This window comes from Neolamprologus multifasciatus, chromosome 18 (assembly GCF_963576455.1).
Source record: "Neolamprologus multifasciatus chromosome 18, fNeoMul1.2, whole genome shotgun sequence".
In the NCBI taxonomy this organism is placed as follows: Eukaryota; Metazoa; Chordata; class Actinopteri; order Cichliformes; family Cichlidae; genus Neolamprologus; species Neolamprologus multifasciatus.
Window position 1 is genome coordinate 29,444,546 of NC_140456.1, and position 21,370 is coordinate 29,465,915.

Consider the following 21,370-nt stretch of genomic DNA (forward strand, 5'->3'; position numbering starts at 1 on the left):
AGAAAGGCGGAAAAAAACAACAAAATAAAAAACAGCATAAGTCTCATTTTATTACTGGTTTAACCAGTTTTGTGTCAGGAAAAGTTTCAGAGCCTTTTGCGTCATGAACAAATTTTTCATGCATGGGATGAAAGCCTGGGATGAAAACAAAAACAGTGTTGTGATCTTCGGGGTATTCGTTTCTCCCTCAAAACAAAAACACAGCTAAAAATAACTATGCCCTGCCTGTTTTACTGAAGTAATGTCGTTCCAAAAATAAAATCAGCATGGATATCACTACAGATCAACTACAGATAGTGCCCCTTTAGGACTAAGTTGCTTCACCAGTACTAGAAGCTTTTTTGACAGAACAACCTAAAAAAAAAAAGATGCCATGAAGAATCTGAACATTACCCGCTTTCTGCTCCACCCTAGATTTAGCAGGTGTAGAGAAAAGCCTCGAGACAAAAGGCAAGAGCGCCAAAGCCTACAACCAATCACGCACGATCACATCGGACGGCTGATGTGTTTTCTTACACTGGTACAATAACTATCTGGAGTGGATACATGGGAGGACACTTGAGAGGAAGGCAAACTGGCAAAGACATGGAGAGGGGTTGAGGAGAGAGAGACTCAGAGGCAGAGATGGGATTGGAGAAAGGCTTTGAGGAGTAATGGTTGCTTGGAGACCGTTGTCAGGGAGACGATGAGTCCTAGAGTCCTTTGGCATCTCAAATGTCCTATATTTATGTTGATTTTCAGAAACGGGGGAGATTTTTTTGTGCGTGTTCCATTTACTTTTCTGTTTCTTTTTTTTTTGAATAAGCAAATAGATGGTGATAAGCACGCGCACACGCTGGATAGCCCTTCAAAATGACTGTGCAACGTGTCTCTCAGAAGAGAAGACGCAGAATGGATTTTATGGCATTTTAAACAGGTCAGATAGCTGTCAGATATTTGACAGCCATACAGAATCTCTCAACGAAAAAGAAAAGGAAAATATGATAGAATTTGTTTCACTGACAGTATATCAGTCTCTTAAATCGTGACAGATATCCTCCCTCTCTCTGTATTTCTGTCGCTGACTCATTCTGTGGGCATTTACTGTGATTTTCGGGAAAAAGAATACTTCTCGGGAGCAGGGAAGACAGGGAGCTTAAAAGACGAAACACCACCTACTGCGTGCCAGAGAAAGGCTGTCAAACTTACTCCTCACTTTGCACCACAGATAGACTATTTTCAGTAAGTGCTGTGCATAACTAATAAGGAGCATATTTCCCTGATATGTTGGTATGGGCATGTAAGCAAGGGGATAATGATGGTAACCGGGACCGGGACACGTGGAGGCCGCAGAGATGCCCGCAACACTGGTATGCCAGGGCACTAAGTGGCATTGGAGGGAAGCGTTGCTGCATCTCTGGGGAATTCATGTGATTTATTTTCAAGGAGCAACGGCTCATTGTAGCTCAAAGGTCATTGTTTTTCTGCTTTGTCTCATGAGTGCACAGAGCCGATAATACGTTCGCAGAGCTACGATAACCAAAATGCAACAAAAGGAGTGAGGATGAGCCAGACGATAGCCTGACTATCTCCCGCTGATGTAGTGAAAACTGTTTTGGTCAAAGCTGCGGTGAACAATAAGGCCAGGGGATTGTAATAACAACCTCATTATGCGCTGAATTCCCCACACAGTGCTCCCCACATTTTCAGTAATGTGGATTAATAGCAGGTCAAAACGTGTAAGCAAAGCCGTGTGTTGCAAAATATGGCAACCCTAAAAAAGATTCACTCTGTAGAACTAGAGCAAGTTTATTTATTTATTAATCACTGCTATAAATCATTCACTTTAACCTCCTAGGACCTGGCGTCCACATATGTCGACATCACATTTTGGGTTGTTTAGACCAGAATACTCAATTTTGCTCTACAAGGGCCTGATATCCACTTTTGAGGACATTATACTGCTACTGTTCTATCAAAATTTTAAATGAATATCCTCATATGTGGCTCTCATTTTTCTTAGAAACAAAAAAATCTGGTAATCCTTTGTTTTTACATTTATCGGGTCCCAATATGGCCAAATATCAAAGAGAAATAAAAATGCATGCAGTGGAAGAGTTCGGGTCTTAGGAAGTTAAAGGAGCTGAGTAGATCTGTTCTCAATGTTGTCTTTACTTTCATGGGCATTTGAAACTTAGCTTAGCTTAGCATTATTGTGCTAAGATTAGATTTAATTTTAGCTAACTGAAATCCACAGGACTATTTCTCTACTAATAACAGCAAACTCTATAGAACTTGGATTCATGTGGACGTAAAAGACTGATATAGCTGCTGTAATCTTCCCCCACTGATTTCTGAAGTCCCGATGTGAAATGTGAGCGTTTCCACCATCTCCATCTTGGTTGCAAAAGAAATGGATGTGATGAAAAGGGCTGCTCTGACTGTGAAACCACGTGTTCACTGGCTAACGGCTTGTGATTGACAGCCAATGAGCATGCAGTTTCATACCACAGCTAATTCTCCATCTTACAGCACAGTATGGCCAACGTTGATTAAATAAAAGCAACTTTTTATTTCATATGACCCAAAATGAGTGACAGGGTAAAATCAAAAGGAAACTGTTTACAGAAACCTGTTTTCTCATATACTTCTATAGGACCAGAAGTCTTTTTACAACCACAGCTATCGCCATCTGGTGGCCAAATAAAATGCAGGTTTGAGGCGCTTAATGCTAATTATGCTAATACGTAATGCTAGTGCTAGCTTCATTTTTCTTCAGTACTAGCATCTTTTTTCTTAAACTATTTATGGTTTTATACTCTCTATGAATGCAGCACTACTATTAGCATTTGTGGTTCCGAGTGTTTTCTCTATTACCTTAGCTAGTTATTTTTGTGTATTTTTTTTGCTACGTAAGCAAAATAGTTTTCTTATAGTTTTATTTTTGAAAAAGCATTTTGCTACAGTATCTGAAAATACAGTTCGCTTGATGTTATACGACACATTAGCCTGTTGGAAAAAGTAACATAGAAGCTAACAAGCGCACAAAGAATATACACATTAATGATATAACCAGGTCTTTACTGCTGGTAATATCACTCTCTTTGGTTCAAGTGACTTATGTATTTGTGAAGTCAAATATATGCATCTCAAAATATATGCAACCCTAGATTGCTAATTGGATGTATACAGGATCTATAAAAATATTTGGATATATCAAATCAGTAGTGATGGGTCGGTCGCGAACGAAATGGCTCTTAGAGCCGGGTCTTTGACGTGAACGACGGGAGCCGGCTCCTTATCGCAAGCTGTGTTTTCTTTCTTTTTCTTTCGCTCACCCTCTCTCTCGCACTTTTTTTCCGCTTCACTCAGCATGCGAGCCTTGTGCTTTAAGCTGGGAAGAGGGGGCAGGGGCGGTAGTTACATTCAGTAGCACAGGAACAGAGCAGGAGGGAGAGACAGAGAAAGAGAGCCAGGGACAACAACATCACATTAGAAAGGTATAGTAATCATCCACAACTATTTTCAGTTGCGGATGATAAAGGATTCAGAAAGTTTATTCATGCAGGTCCATATGACAGAGAATGTGCATCTTCTTTTTGTTTTCATATTATAATTTATATTTAATTGTGTTGTGGTTTGCAGTGTTTTGTGTTGTTTCACTTTAAATTTGTAAAAGGAAAAAGCTGAAAATTTAAATAGTTAAAAGATGAAATGTGAATAGTTGATTTTTGTATTATATGATTTATTTATTACATTTTATGTGGAGTGAATAAATAAAAGTATATTTACGGTGGCCCCTACAGACACATACAAATTCCAAAACACGTAAAAACACCAAAACACGTAAAAACTCCAAAACACGTAAAAACACGTAAAAACACGTAAAAACTCCAAAACACGTAAAAACTCCATAACAAGTAAAAACACGTACCATCTCCAAAACACGTAAAAAACACGTACAAACTCAGAAGTACATACAAACTCCAAAACACGTACAAAAGACAACAGAAGTGCTCAGGGATGCTAGGGGCAGTGTTGAGCTTTTGTTACCTAGTGGCTACACAAGCCAGCAAGTACCAACGACCGGATTTGGTGTGTGGTAGTAACAGGTAAATGAACATTTATTTATTTTTTTATTATTTGACTATATATGAATGCTTGTGTATAAATACACAAACAATACACATATGCTTTCATGCTTTCAATTGTGTAATTTAAGTGATCTAGGTAGCTCTGTTTTGGAAGTTCAGTTCATGCTAGAAATGAATTTGAGTTTGTACATGCTTTGTCTCTAGGGGCCACCGCATATATTTATATATAAACATATATAAATAAAACCACTTTTTTACATTAGTAATTCCTTTTGTGCATAATTTTATATTATTGTTAATAATAAATTAATTAAAGCAACAAAACAACCTGAAGAGCCGGTTCGGAGCTGAAAGAGCCGGCTCTTTTTAGTGAGCCGAACCGAAAGAGCCGGAAATCCCATCACTACAAATCAGTCTGCCATAAATCGTGACTTAGTCAAGTTCCTTTACTGGGCTACTTTTGGAAATGCCTTAATAATTAGCCCATTTTTATCATCTGTATTTTGAGTCTTTGTTTCATAAGATGGATTAAAAAGACAAGTGAAAGATGTGATTGTGATTCTTCTCAGAAGAGAAGGTCTTCCCAAGTAAAGACTTTCCTCCTTCAAATCAATTTATGATCAATGAAAGTGTCTCCAACAACAAAACCTGCCCGCTGCTGAGGCACTGAGCAATTTCCTAACTGCCTGAATTTGTTTGCATTTCCATGAAAGAATCCTGAGGAAAGATGACATTTAGATGAGCTCAAGATTAAGATGTATTTCATTGTCAGACTCACTGGTGGGTGGTGGTGCTTTTTAACAAATGCCTTGAATCTGACTCCTTTTCTTTGTTACATCCCCAATCTAACAAAACCCCTTTTACCTTTTTATTATTTGTGTGCCTAGTTAATGTGTAAATAAGGGGGATTCAGTAACTATTCAGCAACACCATAGCAAAAACACTAAGCAACACACTAAAAATATGTTAAAAAAGGGCCTTGCGTGCTCACACATTTAAACTAATGTGGCTCTAGTTAACTGAAGACCTCATCCATGGGATGAAGCCTAAAATGATACATGTTCCTACAGTGCCCCCTACAGGTCAGGCTGATTCATACAATCCATAGCATACATTGGATAAAACTAAACTTTAATTCAGCGCACACACAAATGTTTTCAGATTTTATTTTTATTTACATAAAAAAAATCACAACAAAACAATTCTTCACAAATACGCGCTTGTCATTCAAGGATGTCACTGAAAAGCTTCCGCTTCTTGGACTCGCCCGTCTGAATTTCCTGCCAGTGGGCTCTTCTGTGTGCAAAGTGGGAGAGAGCAAATTTGGCCCACACGTGACGAGCAAACTGATCTGACCTCAGCTGGCTTTCACTTGGAACTGAGAAGGGGAGGAGAGACAGGAACAGAAGTCATGAATAGGGAAGTGAGTCACAGGAAAAGTGGGATTCTGAGAGAGAATGTTTGTTATTATTACCTAGTTCCTGTGCGATACTTTGCCTCTGACCGACTGAAGAGCTGTTCCACACGGCTTCGAGTACCCGGCTGCCCAACCTGGAGCAGGCCATCTGGACGTACTGACCCTGAAACAACAAAAAGCGTGATATGGAAAGAGAATGATCATTAAAACTTACACATGTAATACTTGAAGTCATTTTGCTTTCTGAATTAAGCATCACATACCTCAAGTCTCTTTAGGATCTTCCCCCTGCCCTTGTCACTGGATGTGGTGATTAGGGCCTGGAGGACGTGGCTGCCTGAGGGGTCAGAAGCCATACTGAGCAGGTCCGAAGGGCTCAGAGTGCGCAGGCTGCTGAGGAGGAGTGAGCGCTCCTTGAATTTAGCCAGTGCCTGGACCAGCCGGGATCCGTGGTAACATATGGAGGTCAGTGGGATCTAGAAAAAACCCTGACAACTGATGAAACATGCATTTTGGTGCAGCGCTGCACTGTTAGACCAACTGAAACGCCAAGACTACAATTACAATCAAACAAATGTTTTTCCTCCCAGCTGTTTACCTCTGTGCTTATGTTGCCCTCTGCAGTGTCAGAGTGGTAGTACACCTCATAGGTGAGCAGAGACATGAAGAGAGGGAGGCAGGCGACGTGTCTAGAGCCAGGCTCAGCGCAGTGGAAAGCCTGGGAGGCAACACATCGACAGGGCTTCATTATCCACAAATCAAACATGAAGTAGTTGTTATGCTCCATCAACACCAATCATAACACAGGGATAAATGAAAAGAAGGTTGTTCTAATCACTCAGGGCCCACGTGGGCCTGCACTTCAACAACAAACCCTCTTTTAAGCTTACATTGAGGAGGCATTGCATCATCTCGTCCTGCCTCTCTTCACTTTCTGCGCAGCTCTCTGCCAGCTGAACTATCACACCCATGTGACCTGCGGCCAAGATCGCCTCCACTCCCTGCACCAGCTCGTCAAATATTTTCAGGAACTGTGGAAAAAGGAATGACACCAGGAAGTCGGTGAAAAAATTTCCAACAAATCACCCCTCCCACGTTCTCAATCACAAGGTGTGACCTACCAGTTTGTATTTGGCAGATGCTGCTGTTAGCCTCTGGATGGGAAAGTTGGCGATGGGATGGAGGGCGAGGTCAACCAGCTGGCCCTTGAGATGGTTCTTGTAGAGCCCGCGGAGAAGTGGCTTGTGGGACAGCTGTATGATGGTCTCTATGAGGCGACTGGAGGCCTGGTCCTTCAGAAAGACTAGAAGCGGACTACGGGGAAATAAAAGTCACACAACACAACATTCTTAAAATAAAGAAAGAAAAAACACTCAATGGTTCACAAACGCAAACTTTGGCCTCTTACCTAACTCCAGGAGCAGCGCTGCAACTCGTCAGGTATTCCATGATGCGCCGGAGGAGCTGTTTGCAGAGTTTGGGCCGTTTTCTGTGACACACAGTCAGCATGGTCTGGAACACTGCGCTGGCAACAGCGTCAGTCACACTTACTACAAAGAGAAGAAGCACCGTTGAGACTTCCTGCCAGTACAAAGGTGCCCTGTCATGAACAAAACAAAAGATGCTTCCTCACTGAAACACACTGTGTGTAAATACTTTAATATTGTGTAGTAGTAGTCTTCCCTGTCTTTGCAAGTGTGACTGCCACCAGCAGTACAAGAGTAAAACTGCATACACAAGCAGGTGTTATGTACTAACGGCCTTAACAAAATACATAATATTCACTGTTGCATGTTTGCAGCATTTCCACAAGTAGGTCCACCCAGAGGAGAGACCATCGTAAGACTGAAACACTCTTCTTTCACTACAACTACAAAATGTGATCGAGGCCACATTTTTAAAGAAATAGTACCAGTCAAAAAAAATTGGAAGCAAGCACTCATCTGAAGTTTTTTCATAATTTCTCTTTAAAATATCCCAATGGGTAAATGAATGAATAAGAATAAACCTAATTCCATACAGTTAGATTATTTATTAGAAAATAAAATTGCTTTTTGTACCAGACTAATTTAATTAATGCAGGAGGGTTTATTTAATCGCAGCTATTAAGCAATTATTCTCAAAAAGAAAGGATGGATTACAGCCTCAAGTGGTCATTCGAAGAACTGCAGATTTAAAAAAAAGCTGCAGGCTGCAAAAGAAAACAAAAACACTCCTGGTGGGCACCTCCTGTTCTTTTTAGAGAGAACAGGCTTTGTGTCTTAGCAATCCTTCCAAACAAGCCATACTTGTTCAGTCTTTTTCTACCTGTGCACTCATGAATGTTAACATTTAACATCTTAACTGTGGCCCATCGTGTCTGAAATGTAGCTCCTGGGTTTTGTTGTTTGTTTTGTTTTTCGCAGTTCCTTTGAGCATTGCAGTCTAAACTTGGGGTGAATTTGCTGGGAATCCTCTCCTGGGAAGAATGCCTTGAATGTTTTCCACTTGTGAATAATCCTTCTCCCTGCAGAGCGATGGACTCTAAATTGCTTGGAAATGGCCTTATAACCCTTCCCAGATTTTCGGGAGATACATAAATGTCATTTTGCACTGAGCTATAGTTTTTGTTTTTATTGTTTAGCCATTAGAGATGTTGTATTTGTTGACACCAGCTATATTTGTTAGCCTGGTATGACGGCTGGAACATAGGAAATACATTTAAAGGGAAATGCTGAAGTCTACAGGAAGTTACACATAATGTTTACTACACAATTCCATACATGTTATGTTTAATTATCCACCTTTGGGTTTTTTGCCAAATGACAGAAAATTGTGAAATAAATGACAGAAACTCATGAATGTGTTCAAACTTTCGACTGCAACTCTGTTCCCTCAAATTATAGACAAATAAAAAATTCTGATCACTCAACTCACACTGACATTAAAAAAAAAAAATTCACCAAACGCAGAAAATTGAACGTGCATTGGAGCCACACTGTATTTAATATCTCATTTTAATTCAATTTATGTTACAATGCCTGCTAAACTGCGTCTGCTGTGCCAGATTCCACCATTGCTCTGTCAGATTAATGGCTTACAGTTTAAAGCCTATAGTTTCAATCAGAGACTGTGTGTGTGTGCACGTTAACTAATGGAAAAACTGGACTAAACAGCATTTCTTTCTGACACAGAGCTCTACTAAAAGCCACTTAGGCTTCTCTGCAGCGTGTGCATTTGCCCTCACTTTATTTACTGCCCATTTCATTTTGTTTTGATATTACGACTGCAAGAATTTGAATTGAGCACATAAATTCTAAACACATGCTGGTCAGCATTCTGTTCAAGACTGCCTTTAGGCGATTCCCCTTTGACTTTACTCCAAATCCTCGCCTGCATTCAAAAACAGCTTCTATGGTTTTCAGATTCCCAGAAAAATGTTACAAGAGTCAGGAGAGCACAGGAAGAGGGAGGCAACACTGCTGCTTTCTTTTTTTAATGACCTACTTAAAACATCTATCATACGACAACAGTTAAATTCCAAAATAATAATAAAACCACCAATTATTTTATGAAAGATGACTTACAATTAATGTTTTCCATCAAGGTCTCTGTAAGATCTTTAAGCTCATACCAGAAGGAAGTGGGAATCTCAAAGTCTGTCAGCTGAGGAGGGATGCTCCGCTCTTTTCCTCCTGGTTAAAAACAAGAATATGAACAGAGAAAACACAAAGAAGAAGAAGAAACCTCTTGGCATAAAGGTCCTGACATAGTCTCAAAAGAAAAGCGCACTGACAAAGCCAGCAGATCAAGAGCTTTATTTTTCTTCTGTTACATCTTGCAGAAAAAGAAACTGAAGTGAGACATTGGGCCAAATGGGAGAAATTGCTTTTTTTTGTAGGGTGAACCGAAAGCTCTTTCTCTGTATAGCAAATGTCAGCTAGTGCCAGTGTTGCCAATTAAGCTACTCTACATGCCTTCTCAGCCAATTGCTGCAATTTGTATCATAATTTGCTCTTTTTCTCTGAGCCATAACTCAGTCAGCTCTTAGCATACACGCATTATGCATGTGTATTTAGATTCTTTTTGACTTGTGCTTCCTGGGGATCTCATTATCTCTAAAGCTAACAAATAAAGCAAGCTGGATCACTACAGAACCTGGCAGAGAATAATCGTATTTCACGTGTTCTTTGGTGTCGTATTACAGTATTAACAGCCTGTGCCTGCATGGGTATCTTGCAAAGTGGAACATCTAGAGGTTAATTCAGCATACTTTATGTGCTGCTAATTGGACAAAACATAAAGATCACAAAAAAAACAAAGAAACATGGACACCGGCTTATTCTACTCATCATGGATGAAATAATGGATGTAGCTTCCAGGCCTGAAAACACAATCCTACCAACAGCTAAGTGCTTTCAATCTCCATTATTTTATTGGCTAACAGGGGTACCTGGGTTACAAAAAGACTGTTTCTATAGAATCTATGGGAAAACAGGCCTTTGGCAGGACATATGTGAACACCTTAAACATGAAGTCCTGTTTCTAAATTATGATCGTTATGATCTAGAAGTCAGACCAGAGGATTATCCAGAATATCTAATGGTTTGATCTCTGGCTCCTCCAGTCTGCATGCATATCCGCTGGAGGGTGAGTGTGTGTGTGAATGTTAAGAAAAGGTGTTTAGGCACAGAAAAAAGCACTTGTACAAATGTGCGTTTAACAGGGTGAATAATAAAAAGTGCTTTGAGTGCTCGGTTAGTTTAGTCATTTATATTTTTCAGCTTGTTTGTTTGTTTGTTTTCCCACTTAACATGGCCTGAAAAAAAAGACAGGAGCATCCTGCTGTGGAACTCAAAAACTGCTCAGAAAACAGCATAAACTTGCTTGTCACTGTTGGAGGTCTAACAACCAAACACGGTTCTCTGTCGCTGCACATTTTAGTACAGGGATTCCCAAAGTGAGGGCTGGAGCCCCATGATAGGCTGTAAATGGACTGCGGGTGGGCTGCAGTATGTACAGTTCCATATGCATATAAATGTATTTATGTAAAGAGCAAATTTAAACTGATGATAGGAGGTGGTTAGTTTGTGATATCACTTATTACTTTGACCTAAATTTACCGCTCTTGCATTGAAGTTTGTGCGATGGTAGGTACCAATAACAGCTCGAGCTGATTCAATTTTGTGAAAATCAGCTCAAGGTCAAGGTCACACCAAGTGTGAAAAGCAGCAAAGATTTTATATTACCCACAATTTTTTATGGAAATAGACAGCAATGAGGGGGCGTGAGCACCTGGGTTGGCTAAGGATTTGCTAAGTTTGCACCCAAGATCAAAGTTGACCTTGAAAAAATATCTCAAGAAACCAAATCAAGTGTAATATATGACATGAACGAGCAGAGAGAGCAGTGCAACACACTTTTTATTTTTTCAATACGACGCCCTACAACTATAACCTTCAGGGATAGTTGTTTTTTTAGTGTTTTGTTTAATTAATTAAATGGGAAAAGTATCCACTAAAAATCTTCATTTTTTCATACAAGCGTGAGTGTGTGTCTGCGTGCATTTACCTGGACGGGTTTCGGTGCGAGGTGGTCCGAGGCAGCCTCCCAGCACGTGTAAAAGCGTGCGGACCACGTGTGAGCCGTGAACATGTCTGATGAACTCGGCAGCGTTGTCCCTCACCACCTGACTGAAAGACAACACCTGAGCCTCCAACAGGCTTTCTTCTCCCTCCTCCTCTGTGGGCGGAGATGATTCCTTCTCTGAGGACTCTAAAAAGGACAGAGTCCCACCAGGAGTTAGGTTGGTGCGATTTTCTCAACCACAGCTGTTCTCTGTCACAGTAGAAAATGGGAATGTTTTCCCTTCTTATCACTCTTATCCTTCTTCCAGCTTCCACAGTTCATCCCCCCCCCCCCCCGCCTCACTCCCAACCGATCACTGGAAATGGCCGACCCTCCCTGAGCCTGGTTTGACTGGAGGTTTTTACCCTTTAAAAAGGAGTTTTTAAAGTAAAGTAAAGTAGTGCTCACTCATAGGGGGTCATCTGATTGATGGGGTTTCTCTGTAATATTGTATTGTAAAATGTATAAATCATTTTGAAGTTACTGATTTTGTAATTTACAGCTGTGTAAATAAAACTAAACTGAAGCTGAATTGATATTTCACTTGTAAAGCAAACTTACACTTGTGTGAACTTACCCATCCACCTGGACATCTGTCTGACTGCGCTCTCCACGACATGGCCTCCACACCGGTCACAAGAAACCGCCTTAAACTCGGAGCCCGATTCTCCACCCAGTTCAGCCAGCACCTCCCCGACCTGCTGGGGGCTGGACAGCGGGAGCAGCCGCTGAAGAGTGATGCTTCCGGTCTGATCTGTCGCCACCAAGGCCGCTTTACCTTTTACTTCTGTGAGGACATTCTCCACAAACATCTCTGTGAGAGACGGGGTGAGTATAAACAGAGAAGAAAGCTGCTGGAGTTAAAAGCAGAAATATAATGGAAGGAGGGAGAGGAACCTGTTTGTTATGTTTAAGGTAAAATGATGCAATGGACGTGCAATGAGCAGTCATTTAAAATCAGTGCATGACGTGAATAAGTCGAGGTCAGTGCAAGAGACGGTTATATCCAGCTCCAGGCAGTTTTTCTTAAAGCAATTACTTAACGGAGGATTTTGCTTCAGAAACACACAAAGTACCAACACATCACTTGTCAACACAATGACTTAATTAGCATAAAACACAGTGGGCATCTTTGGTATGAAGTAGTGGTGGGTACTGTATTAAATAGAGATTAAAAAATAAAAATAAAACGGACAGGGCGATCAATCACAGATTGAAACCATTTTCCAATTCAGGCTTCTCTCTTCTTTCTCCTCTTTTTCTTCATTATATACACATGACAGCAGATCTAATGCTAGTAAATAAACCTGACATCTGCTTCGCTACATAAGCAACTGGAAAGGCTGGAGGTGATTTATGTGTCGCATTCACCATCGGCTCTGTGGCAGAACAGAGCTGAAGATGTTCGCACTGATGGTGGTCAGCTAATTCCTCCAACAGATGGTCGTTTGTGGGAATGCAGAAATTAATCAGTCAGAAAGCACAAGAGCACAGCTTCTGAGCGACCTCCACAGTCTGGACCAAGCTTTGTGTGAAAATACATTCGATTAACTTATTGAACCCACCACCAATTATCTTCTAGTTTGTTATTTAAATAATCAAACCTCTCTTGTTTTGGGCCCTGATTCATGGCACCAGTGTACCGTGAATCGGGGGAGTTTGAGCTGTCTTTAGTTGTTCTTGCTCCACGTGAGGCTCAACTTCCTGTTATCCTCTTTTGGACATCCTGGTGATATAAACCAGGTGAGATCAACCAATAAAAAGCAAAGCAAGGAGCAGAGTTCAGAGAAGTTCGGCTGTGACATGCTGAGACAGGACATTTGGCATAAACAGTTGAGGTGCGTGCCATCCTGAGTAAACACTGGAAACACAGGAGTTTTTGGGCCAGCCAAGACAGTACTTGCACAAAGATTTGGCTCCCTGTAACCTGAACCTCTTAGTAGAAGTGGTTAAAAAAACTTCCAAGAAGTGAGCCAGCGTAAATGTAGCATGAATGCTGACGCCACTTTAAGGACACAACCTTGAAGGGGAAAGCAGCCAAACTGATGTGTGTACAGTGCACAGATTATGTGCTGTGCTCAAAACTCACAAATATTCAATCTACTATACATAAACAGCTCAAAAAATAATAATTAATTACATTTTGTAGCTCTGGCAGTGCTCAACCTGTTCCTCCTTGCACAAAGGAGCAGGTGCCGGTCCTGCTGATAGTTTAAGGACCTTCTATGGCCCTGTCCAGCTCTCCTAGAGTAACTGCCTGTCGCATGAAATCTACTCCATGCTCCTGACACTGTGCTGGGAGACACAGCAAACCTTCTGGCAATGGCACGTATTGATGTGACATCCTGTAGGAGTTGGGCTACCTGTGTAACCTCTGTAGGGCCCATGTATCACCTCATGTTACCAGCAGTGACACTGACCCTAGCCAAAAGCAAAACTAGTGAAAAATGTCACCTGTACAGACATTCCTGTTTTGGGGCTTGTCTCATTGTTCCCCCTCTAGTGCACCTGTTGTTAATGCCATTAACACCAAAGCAGCTAAAACTGATTAACAGCCCCCTCTGATACTTGACCGACCAGCTCAATATCCCGCAGTTCAACAAATGTGAAAAAATGATTCGATTTATGAAGATGGAATAAGTAAATGTACTCCTTGGACAAAATGCATTTAATGAATTGTCAGCTTATGTGTTTCTTCTCTACAGTCTAAGTCTGCTTCAGCAGACCTCATCCAAGCAAAGCTGGCAGAGGATGCTCCACATGTCACTAGTCTGTGATTCTCTGTTCCCTATGGCAGCCAAGTTCAAAAGATAAAGTTTATGAATCATGGCTGCACATGGTGCTGTGTAATGTGACCTTCTGCTGCACCCCTTATTTAAAGTTCCAGTCCTGTGCTTTACTCAGATCCCCAGAAAAAAAAGGACCTTTCTCACCTTTCTCCTCATCATCTTCAAAGCCTTCACTGAGCCTTTCTCCGACACGGCGGAAATAGCCCACACTGAGGGCGTCCAAGCGCTTCTTGCCACCCTGACCCTTCTCTCCTTTTGGACTTTCTCTCCTCTTCCTCTCTCCTCCTTCATCTTCTCCGGGATGCCTCCTCTTCTTTCCTCCCCCTTTCTGTGGCTTCTTTTCTTCTGCTTTTGACAGCATATCTTGAACCTTTAAAAACAAGGATACAAGTGAAATAAATAGCTAGTTTCTAAAGCAGATGTGAACCAATTAACTACATACCATATCTTATTACACTGCTGCATGTTTGCTACCAGTAAGACAGATTATTATACTTCAATAGATATATAGTACTGTGCACAAGTCTTGATCAAACCCTCATTTCTTTATATTTTGCTTCCACAGACCCAGATGTTCTTGTGATTTCTAAAGAGCTCTTGAGCGAAGGCTCTTTGGGCTTCAGGCTCTTTGAAGGTCTTCCAAAGTTTTTTTTGGACACTGGCTGCTTATGTAATCATTTGTCCTCGTACCTCACCATTTTCAGAGGAAGACACTTAACATTGACCTACAAGTTATTCAAGCATTAAAAACAAAACAAAAAACACCTAACTTAAGGGTTGAACCAACGCTGTGTCTAAACATAAAAGACAACTTAGCAGAGAATCAGTTTTACACAGGTTACATTTCATTATCAGCTGCTAAAGATAACGCAATTTGACCAGCATAAAATGGTATCTGTGCAGTGAAAAGGTGATTCCCAAAGAAAAAAAACAGGTGATTCTCCGAAGAAAATCTAATAAAAAACTATTTAGGGAATATTTTAAGGACAAACGAAGCATTGGGAGGTCTAAAAGGCTACCTACAGCAAGCTAACAGTATCTGAAAGTCAGTCATGTCTTTCAGAAATTGGAAAGAAAAACAATTCAGCAAAGGACCTGAGAGATGGATGATGATTGTGCTGGAGCCTCATCGGAAATGGTTTCAGTGAAAGAGTGGCTAGAAAAAAAAATCTTAAGAAAGGGATACAGGGAGAACAGACTGAGGAATACCATATTACTCAGGAATGGGACTAAAGATCAGCAGGAACAGGACTTTTGGAGTGATGAATAAAAATGTTTGGTTCAAATCGTTGTCAGCACATCAGAAGGAAGTAAGGAGAGAATGAAGCTTGCCTAACAGGGTCCAGGCTGGATTAAAGAATACCAAATACTGACTTTCAAACTCATTAGCATTGCACACACTGTTTTTTTGCTCTATATACTCTCTTTCCGTGCATATTTGCAAGTTTCAATAAATAACTGCACCTATTTTGCAGTTTCCTAGCAACATATACGGATCAAGACTGTACTTTAAAAAGCTGTTACAGGTAAAAGGTAATATTTGCATAATATTAAAGTGGCCACAAATAAAGCTGTCATTATTTTAGAAGGAGTTCGACTAAAACATGCAAACATATAAGCAAACAGGCACAGGGACTGTCCATGCTCACGCGCTGCACTCCAAACAACAACACAAACTCTCGAAAACGTTGCCAAAATAAAAAAAAAAACTATGGTTTCCCAAACTGTTAAAGAATGACTAAACCACACTGCTAAGTTACTCTGTGGAAAAATGTGTATAATAATATCGTTTCTGTAAAGCAATGTTTTACTCACGTGTGAGAGACAAGTCAGACCGAAGCACTGTGCCGTTGACGCGTGATGATGACGTAACAGCACGCGGACAAATATTATTACAGTTTCCTTGAAGATTAATGAATGGATAAAGAAATAAACAAATACATAAATAAATAGTTCACCATGCTTGAAAAGGCTTTATTTATGTAGCCTAGATAAAAACTGGTTGTATTTACCGGAACTAGCACGTCGCTGTCTTTTCTTCAATGTCCTTATTGGTTGACACCAGCAGAGGGCAGCATAGCTACTTTCCTGAAAGGCTGATTCGGGACGACCTCTCGATGGGGGTTCAGAGGTGTGCCCAACATGCATATGAGTCAATTAAAAAAACCTGTGATAATCAAATGTCGACATCTTACACCATCCCAACCCACAAAACAGAACAGCCTCGTTGGGCATAAAATAGGAAGTCACTTTTAATGTTCTTGGGATTTTTAACTGGCAGCAAGGTTATCAAATTAAACCTCATAATTCTCAAACAAAAAACATGCTTTTTTCATGGTAGCAACGCCATAATATCACAATTTGGCGTCATAATTACACAAAAATGATATGACGTTGATTTAAAAATAAAATGATAATATTATTATTAACACTAGCCATCAAATTGTATTTTTTGGGCAGACTGAGCTCAAATGTGTTACAAGAGCTACTGAAAAAGTTTGCCTAAAGGCATAAAATAAAATAAAGGACAAAATCAACATAGTACCTTTTTTTTCTTAATATCACAGTTATCATCAATACATGGTTATTTCAAGGTTAATAGATGCATTCCACAAGTGAAGGGAGAGCTCTAACCAAATCAGTCAAAATGCCGTTTTACTGCATCCCATCTTTTTTGCATTTGGGTGGGGGCATTGTTTCCTAATAACTGTTTGTTCATGGGTTAGTGGTTTTATTGCTCAGGGCACAACATTCTGGATTTCTGCTGAGACTGGACTGTAGTGTAACGGAAAAACAAAAACCCATTCATCTGAAACTTCTACGGAAAATGACATATCCGTGGATACAGTAAATGTTGCACATTTAAATGAATCAGACGTGATGTAAGTTAAGATTTTGTCATCTGTCTCCATCTCACCCTATCCCCAGCTTCCTCTTCTGTCACACCAACCCTCTGCATGAACCCTCCGTGAACCTTCTCTGCGGTGTTCCTGTTTTCCTCCTGCCTGTCAGCTTCATCTTCATCATCCCAAAGTCTCCATCCTCACTTACCACTCTACCCCTCCTGACTTCCTCAGTACCACAGTTCCTTCCTGTTGACATCCTATCACATTTCTCCACAATGAAACAGTGTAACTTGTGAACTTCTCTATACTTCTTCATCAACACTGCTGTTCGCTGATCATCACCTCTCCCCTTAACCTAGCTTCAACAGCATAGCTTCACGGTTTGACTCATCAACGTTATCCCTCTGTAGTTACTACAGCTCTGGACCTTTGTTCTTGAAAATCAATGCCACTTCACTTCTTCTGCATTTCTCAGGCATCCCCTCACGCTCCAGAACTGTGTTAAATTCTGTCCAAATGTCCTCTCTCTGAGGCATCTCCATGACATCTGGACCACCCGCCTTTCCACTCTTCATCCTCTTCACAGCTACCCTCTCTTCCTCCTTATTAATCCTCTGAACTTCTGTCTCTCTCGTTTTCTTCATTTATTCAAAGCACATTTTTCTAACACACTCTCTTCACTTTTAGTGTATTTCTACCTTTGATACAGCTCGACCTTTCTATCGAGCCAATCAGTACCAGTCCTGTTCTCCTTCCTTAGTGTTGTATCTAAGGAAAATGATCTCACACAAGGAGATGTTGGTAAAGAGAAGCATTTGGAGATATGTGGTATTAGAATTGCCAGCCAATCCACACAGAAAATAGAAAGAAACATAATCAGCTGCTGGGGAGATTTAGAAGATTTGTGTTGAGTTTTGTTGGCCACAGACTGTAAATTATAAAAGATGGAAGTGACTTTATGGACAAGTGCATACTTTTCAGTTCACATTGTTATGCTGGATGAGCAATTCCATTAATGAAATGTTCAGAAAGGAACAAGCATGGTCCAGATTACTGAGTGGATTTACAGGAGGCAGAGATCGGCTATAGCTTACTGTCTCAGCTCGCCTGTTTGTCAAAGCTGCCACACCCTTAACTTCAACAAAATGTCAACAACATCCAAATTGATGCTATATTGACAAAAAAAAAAAGAAAAGAAAGAAAGATGATACCTTGTACAATTGTTAAGAATGAAGAATTCAGCTATAAATCCCAAACCATTTTTATACTAGACTTTAAACAGTATTTATGGGAGACTGCTGTTGAAGCCAGTCTCAAGTTACAACAATTACTTATCCTCCTGACGCCAGCGTGCTGCTTCTGGCTAGGTGACGCATCTGTGGATGCAGTAAATGACTGGGAGTGCTGTTAGAGGTGATGTAAGTCGAAATATTGTGCTTTCAGATGAGAAATGCAGGTTCTACTTTTCACAGGTAAATGATGCATGCAGAGGAAACAAATAAAAAACCCACAGGCAGCTGTAGCAGAAAAGAGACTATTTACAGATTTTTAGCCATTCAGACACAGTCAGCCAGCAAGTGCAGAAGATTTGTCAAAAATTATGTCCTATCCATAGACTGTATACAAAAGATGGAAATGACCATATTTAAACAGGACGGTGAAAAGTCATTTAGCTGACGCAATCAATCTGGATTATCAAATCGCACTCATAAGTGCTTGTCCACAACTGCTAATTACTGCTAACAAGCTAATAAATACATGAATAAAACTGTAATTTCCCTTATAAAACCTCGAAACGGGCCAATTTATTTATCAGATCATAAATAGCTCAGTCACAACTAAGCTGTTCCACTGCCCTTCCTGAGTACAGGTGGTGATGCCTACCTAACATCAGCTACAGTGGCCTGTTTCGGCTTGGCTAACACCCCTAACATTAAGCTTAAAACAATTTAAATACAAAGGTTATTTCAGAAATACATGTGCTGTACAGTTCTTAAGAAGGAGGAAATTACCAACAGGGCCAAAACCATTGTTCTGTGCCAACCTTTAAAAATATTAAAATGTAATATTCAGCGGGCGCTGCTGCTCACTCAGTGGAGGCAGCATCAACAATTATCAATGAGATCGTAACAGTTGGGGATTTTGATCACAGATGTATATGACAACTCAGGTTTGTGGCATTAAATTTGTATTCTAATTTTAAAAATGTAACACATATACATATAATACAATTTATAATAGACACCTTTCAAAACATAGCCTACACCTGATTCTCATACCTGCATTAGTTTACTGATAATGTTGAAATTGTGGGGGAAAAAGCAGATCAGCAAATCTGTAGCTGCCAGCTCCCCTCTAGGCTTCACCTCTGCAAAAGCTGTGTCTCTGAACTGGACCTCAACAGTGTTTGTGGTCTCATAAGGTCTACTGTCAATTTTAGTTTGCACACTTCGATTGTTCAAATATATTATGCTAAATATAGACAGATTTTTCCACAATGGATATGATAGTAAGAGTTAGTAAACCTCTATTAAAGTCTCCCTCTGCAGCCTGTTGTTTCTTAGATTCAGCAATGAAACTGAATTTAAAACAAATCATAGATGACATTCTGTCACCTCGGCAACCACCAAGATCCCACTGCCTACAGACATTCAGTAACTCTCATTGGATAGTGTCAATAAATATCTTTCACTAAATATGAAAGTTTTCTACCTGTCCTTGTTTAAATTATGAAAGAAGTTATTATGTGTGAGAATCTGTTGAATGTCGAATACGTTTCCACTAAACAGTTGTCTTTTACTTTGGTTAGGGTTTTTTTTTAACAACCATTTAAAAAACATATTTTGCTTTTGTTTTATTTTTTACTGCAATTCCTGTAGAGTAGCTTTTATAGTGTTAATTCAGTATGTGCTACAAAATAAAAGCCTTTCCTTTACAGTAGGTTTGTGGGTATTTTATTTTGAAGTGTTCCAATCATGGCACTTCAAAGGAACAGCCTGTGATGTCATAGTGCACATTCTACTGGAAAACCCTTAAATAGGAGAGACATTCAACCAACTTTAGTGGATCTCGGATGGCAGAAACACAAAACAACCTGGTTGTTATAACAAAGACAAGGCAGACGCAGAGAAACGCAGACGCAAACGCTGACACATCTACAATGGCAGAAGCAAAATTAGAAATGGTCATCACACCTGAGCTTGAAAAAGCCGCACAACCAAATCCTGAAAAGTCTCCTGTGGCACAACCACAAAAGGAAATGGTTGTGAAACCAAAGAAACAAAAAAAGCAAAAACAGAAAAGAGTGGCTGAAGAACCAAGAAGACCAATTACTCGGGCATATGCTCGGGCTCTTCTTGAAGCTCAAAACAGCATGGGTGATGGAGAAAACCCGAAAAATCAAGAAATGCAAGAAAACACTGAAGCCGCTTCTGAAAGGGAAAAAGCTGAATCCCTCACCATTTCAAATGTAAAGGTGGACATGGAGAGAGAGGGAAAAGTGAAGAACCCCAGCAGACCAAACCCTGGGCCTAATGGAGGGACTTGGCCATATCAACCCAATCCCACATTTAGACCCCATCAGGGCAGTGTCCAGTTTAATCCCTGGCACGAGATTGCTGCTCTCAGAGAGCAACTGGAAGCCTCCCAATACCATCAGAATTACCTTTACTGGAAAATGGTAGGTGCAAACAAGAGGGCCTCTTATCACCAGTTTCAGGTGAACAAACTTCATGAACAAATTCGCGAGAACAAGAGAAATCATGAGGAAACAATTAAAGACCTCATAGAGCAGCTAGAGGAGGCTTCTAGTAATAAGCCCAATGACATCAGTGAGACAGAGGCTCTCACGAATGCCAATGAAGCTATTGTCTTACTGGATGAAGTGATGGTTACCCTGCAGGACCAAATCAGCCACCCTACCACAGAGCAGTGTGTGGAGTCTGCCACTCCAACCACAGAGGCTTCACACACTGACTGTGTAGGACTGATGTCCTCTAAGGAGGCTGAATTTGAGGTCCAATGTAGGATTCAGCAAGAGCAGATTGAGATGCTCCAGAAACAGCTCCTAGCAGCTCAAAATCAGCTCGAAGAGCAGGCCATTAAACATAGGCAGGAGCAGGAGACACTCAACCTGGAAATCAGTGACCTGAAATCCCAGCTCTGCCCCAACAAGGCCCTTCATGATTTGAAGGTTGAGGAGCCAGAAGAACAAAATTCCACCAATGCAAATGAAATGCATAAATGTGAGCCTCTGAAAGAAAACGAGACTGGAGAACAGGAGAAGATGGAAAAAGAGGACTCACTGCCATCCACTGCAATGTCTCTGCAGGAGCCTCAGAAAGAAAAAGACACCGCAGAACAACAGAAGATAGAAAAAGAGGACTCGTCTGCATTGTCTGTGCAGGAATCTTTGCAAAGTGTTCCTGACAAACAGAAAATGCTCACTGTGAAGGTGGCTGAACTAGAGACTGAAGTTAAGAGCCTGCCAGAGGTTCAGCCAAGTAAGAAGAAGAAGAAGAAGAAGCAGAACTGTCTGCGTCCCCAATTTCACCTAATTGGTCTCAACATCAAGTCCTAAAAAAATCACATTTATATACAACTAAATTGTCAGTGAACATTTGAACCCCATTCGGTCGA

The 21,370-nt window shown here is 40.6% G+C and overlaps 1 protein-coding gene across 1 annotated transcript; it reads right to left on the reverse strand.

The window, feature by feature from the left end:
- Positions 1-777: 777 nt before the first annotated feature.
- Positions 778-15,832, reverse strand: nop9 (NOP9 nucleolar protein). Its single transcript, XM_085141522.1, has 12 exons — positions 15,702-15,832; positions 14,031-14,256; positions 11,675-11,911; positions 11,041-11,244; positions 9,057-9,164; positions 6,899-7,040; positions 6,612-6,804; positions 6,381-6,521; positions 6,089-6,208; positions 5,754-5,966; positions 5,548-5,653; positions 778-5,451 (listed from the first exon to the last, which is right to left on the reverse strand). The coding sequence occupies exons 2-12, from the start codon at positions 14,245-14,247 to the stop codon at positions 5,297-5,299; spliced, it is 1,836 nt and encodes a 611-aa protein (XP_084997648.1). The 5' UTR covers positions 14,248-14,256; positions 15,702-15,832; the 3' UTR covers positions 778-5,296.
- Positions 15,833-21,370: the final 5,538 nt, after the last annotated feature.

Excerpts from the sequence above, each read along its gene's own strand:
- nop9 (XM_085141522.1), bottom strand. The coding sequence starts at position 14,247 with ATGCTGTCAAAAGCAGAAGAAAAGAAGCCACAGAAAGGGGGAGGAAAG. Across the intron at positions 7,041-9,056 it reads CTTGATGGAAAACATTAATT|TAAGTGTGACTGACGCTGTT; the intron begins GTAAGTCATCTT and ends TTCTCTTTGTAG. Across the intron at positions 6,805-6,898 it reads AGCGCTGCTCCTGGAGTTAG|TCCGCTTCTAGTCTTTCTGA; the intron begins GTAAGAGGCCAA and ends ATTTCCCCGTAG.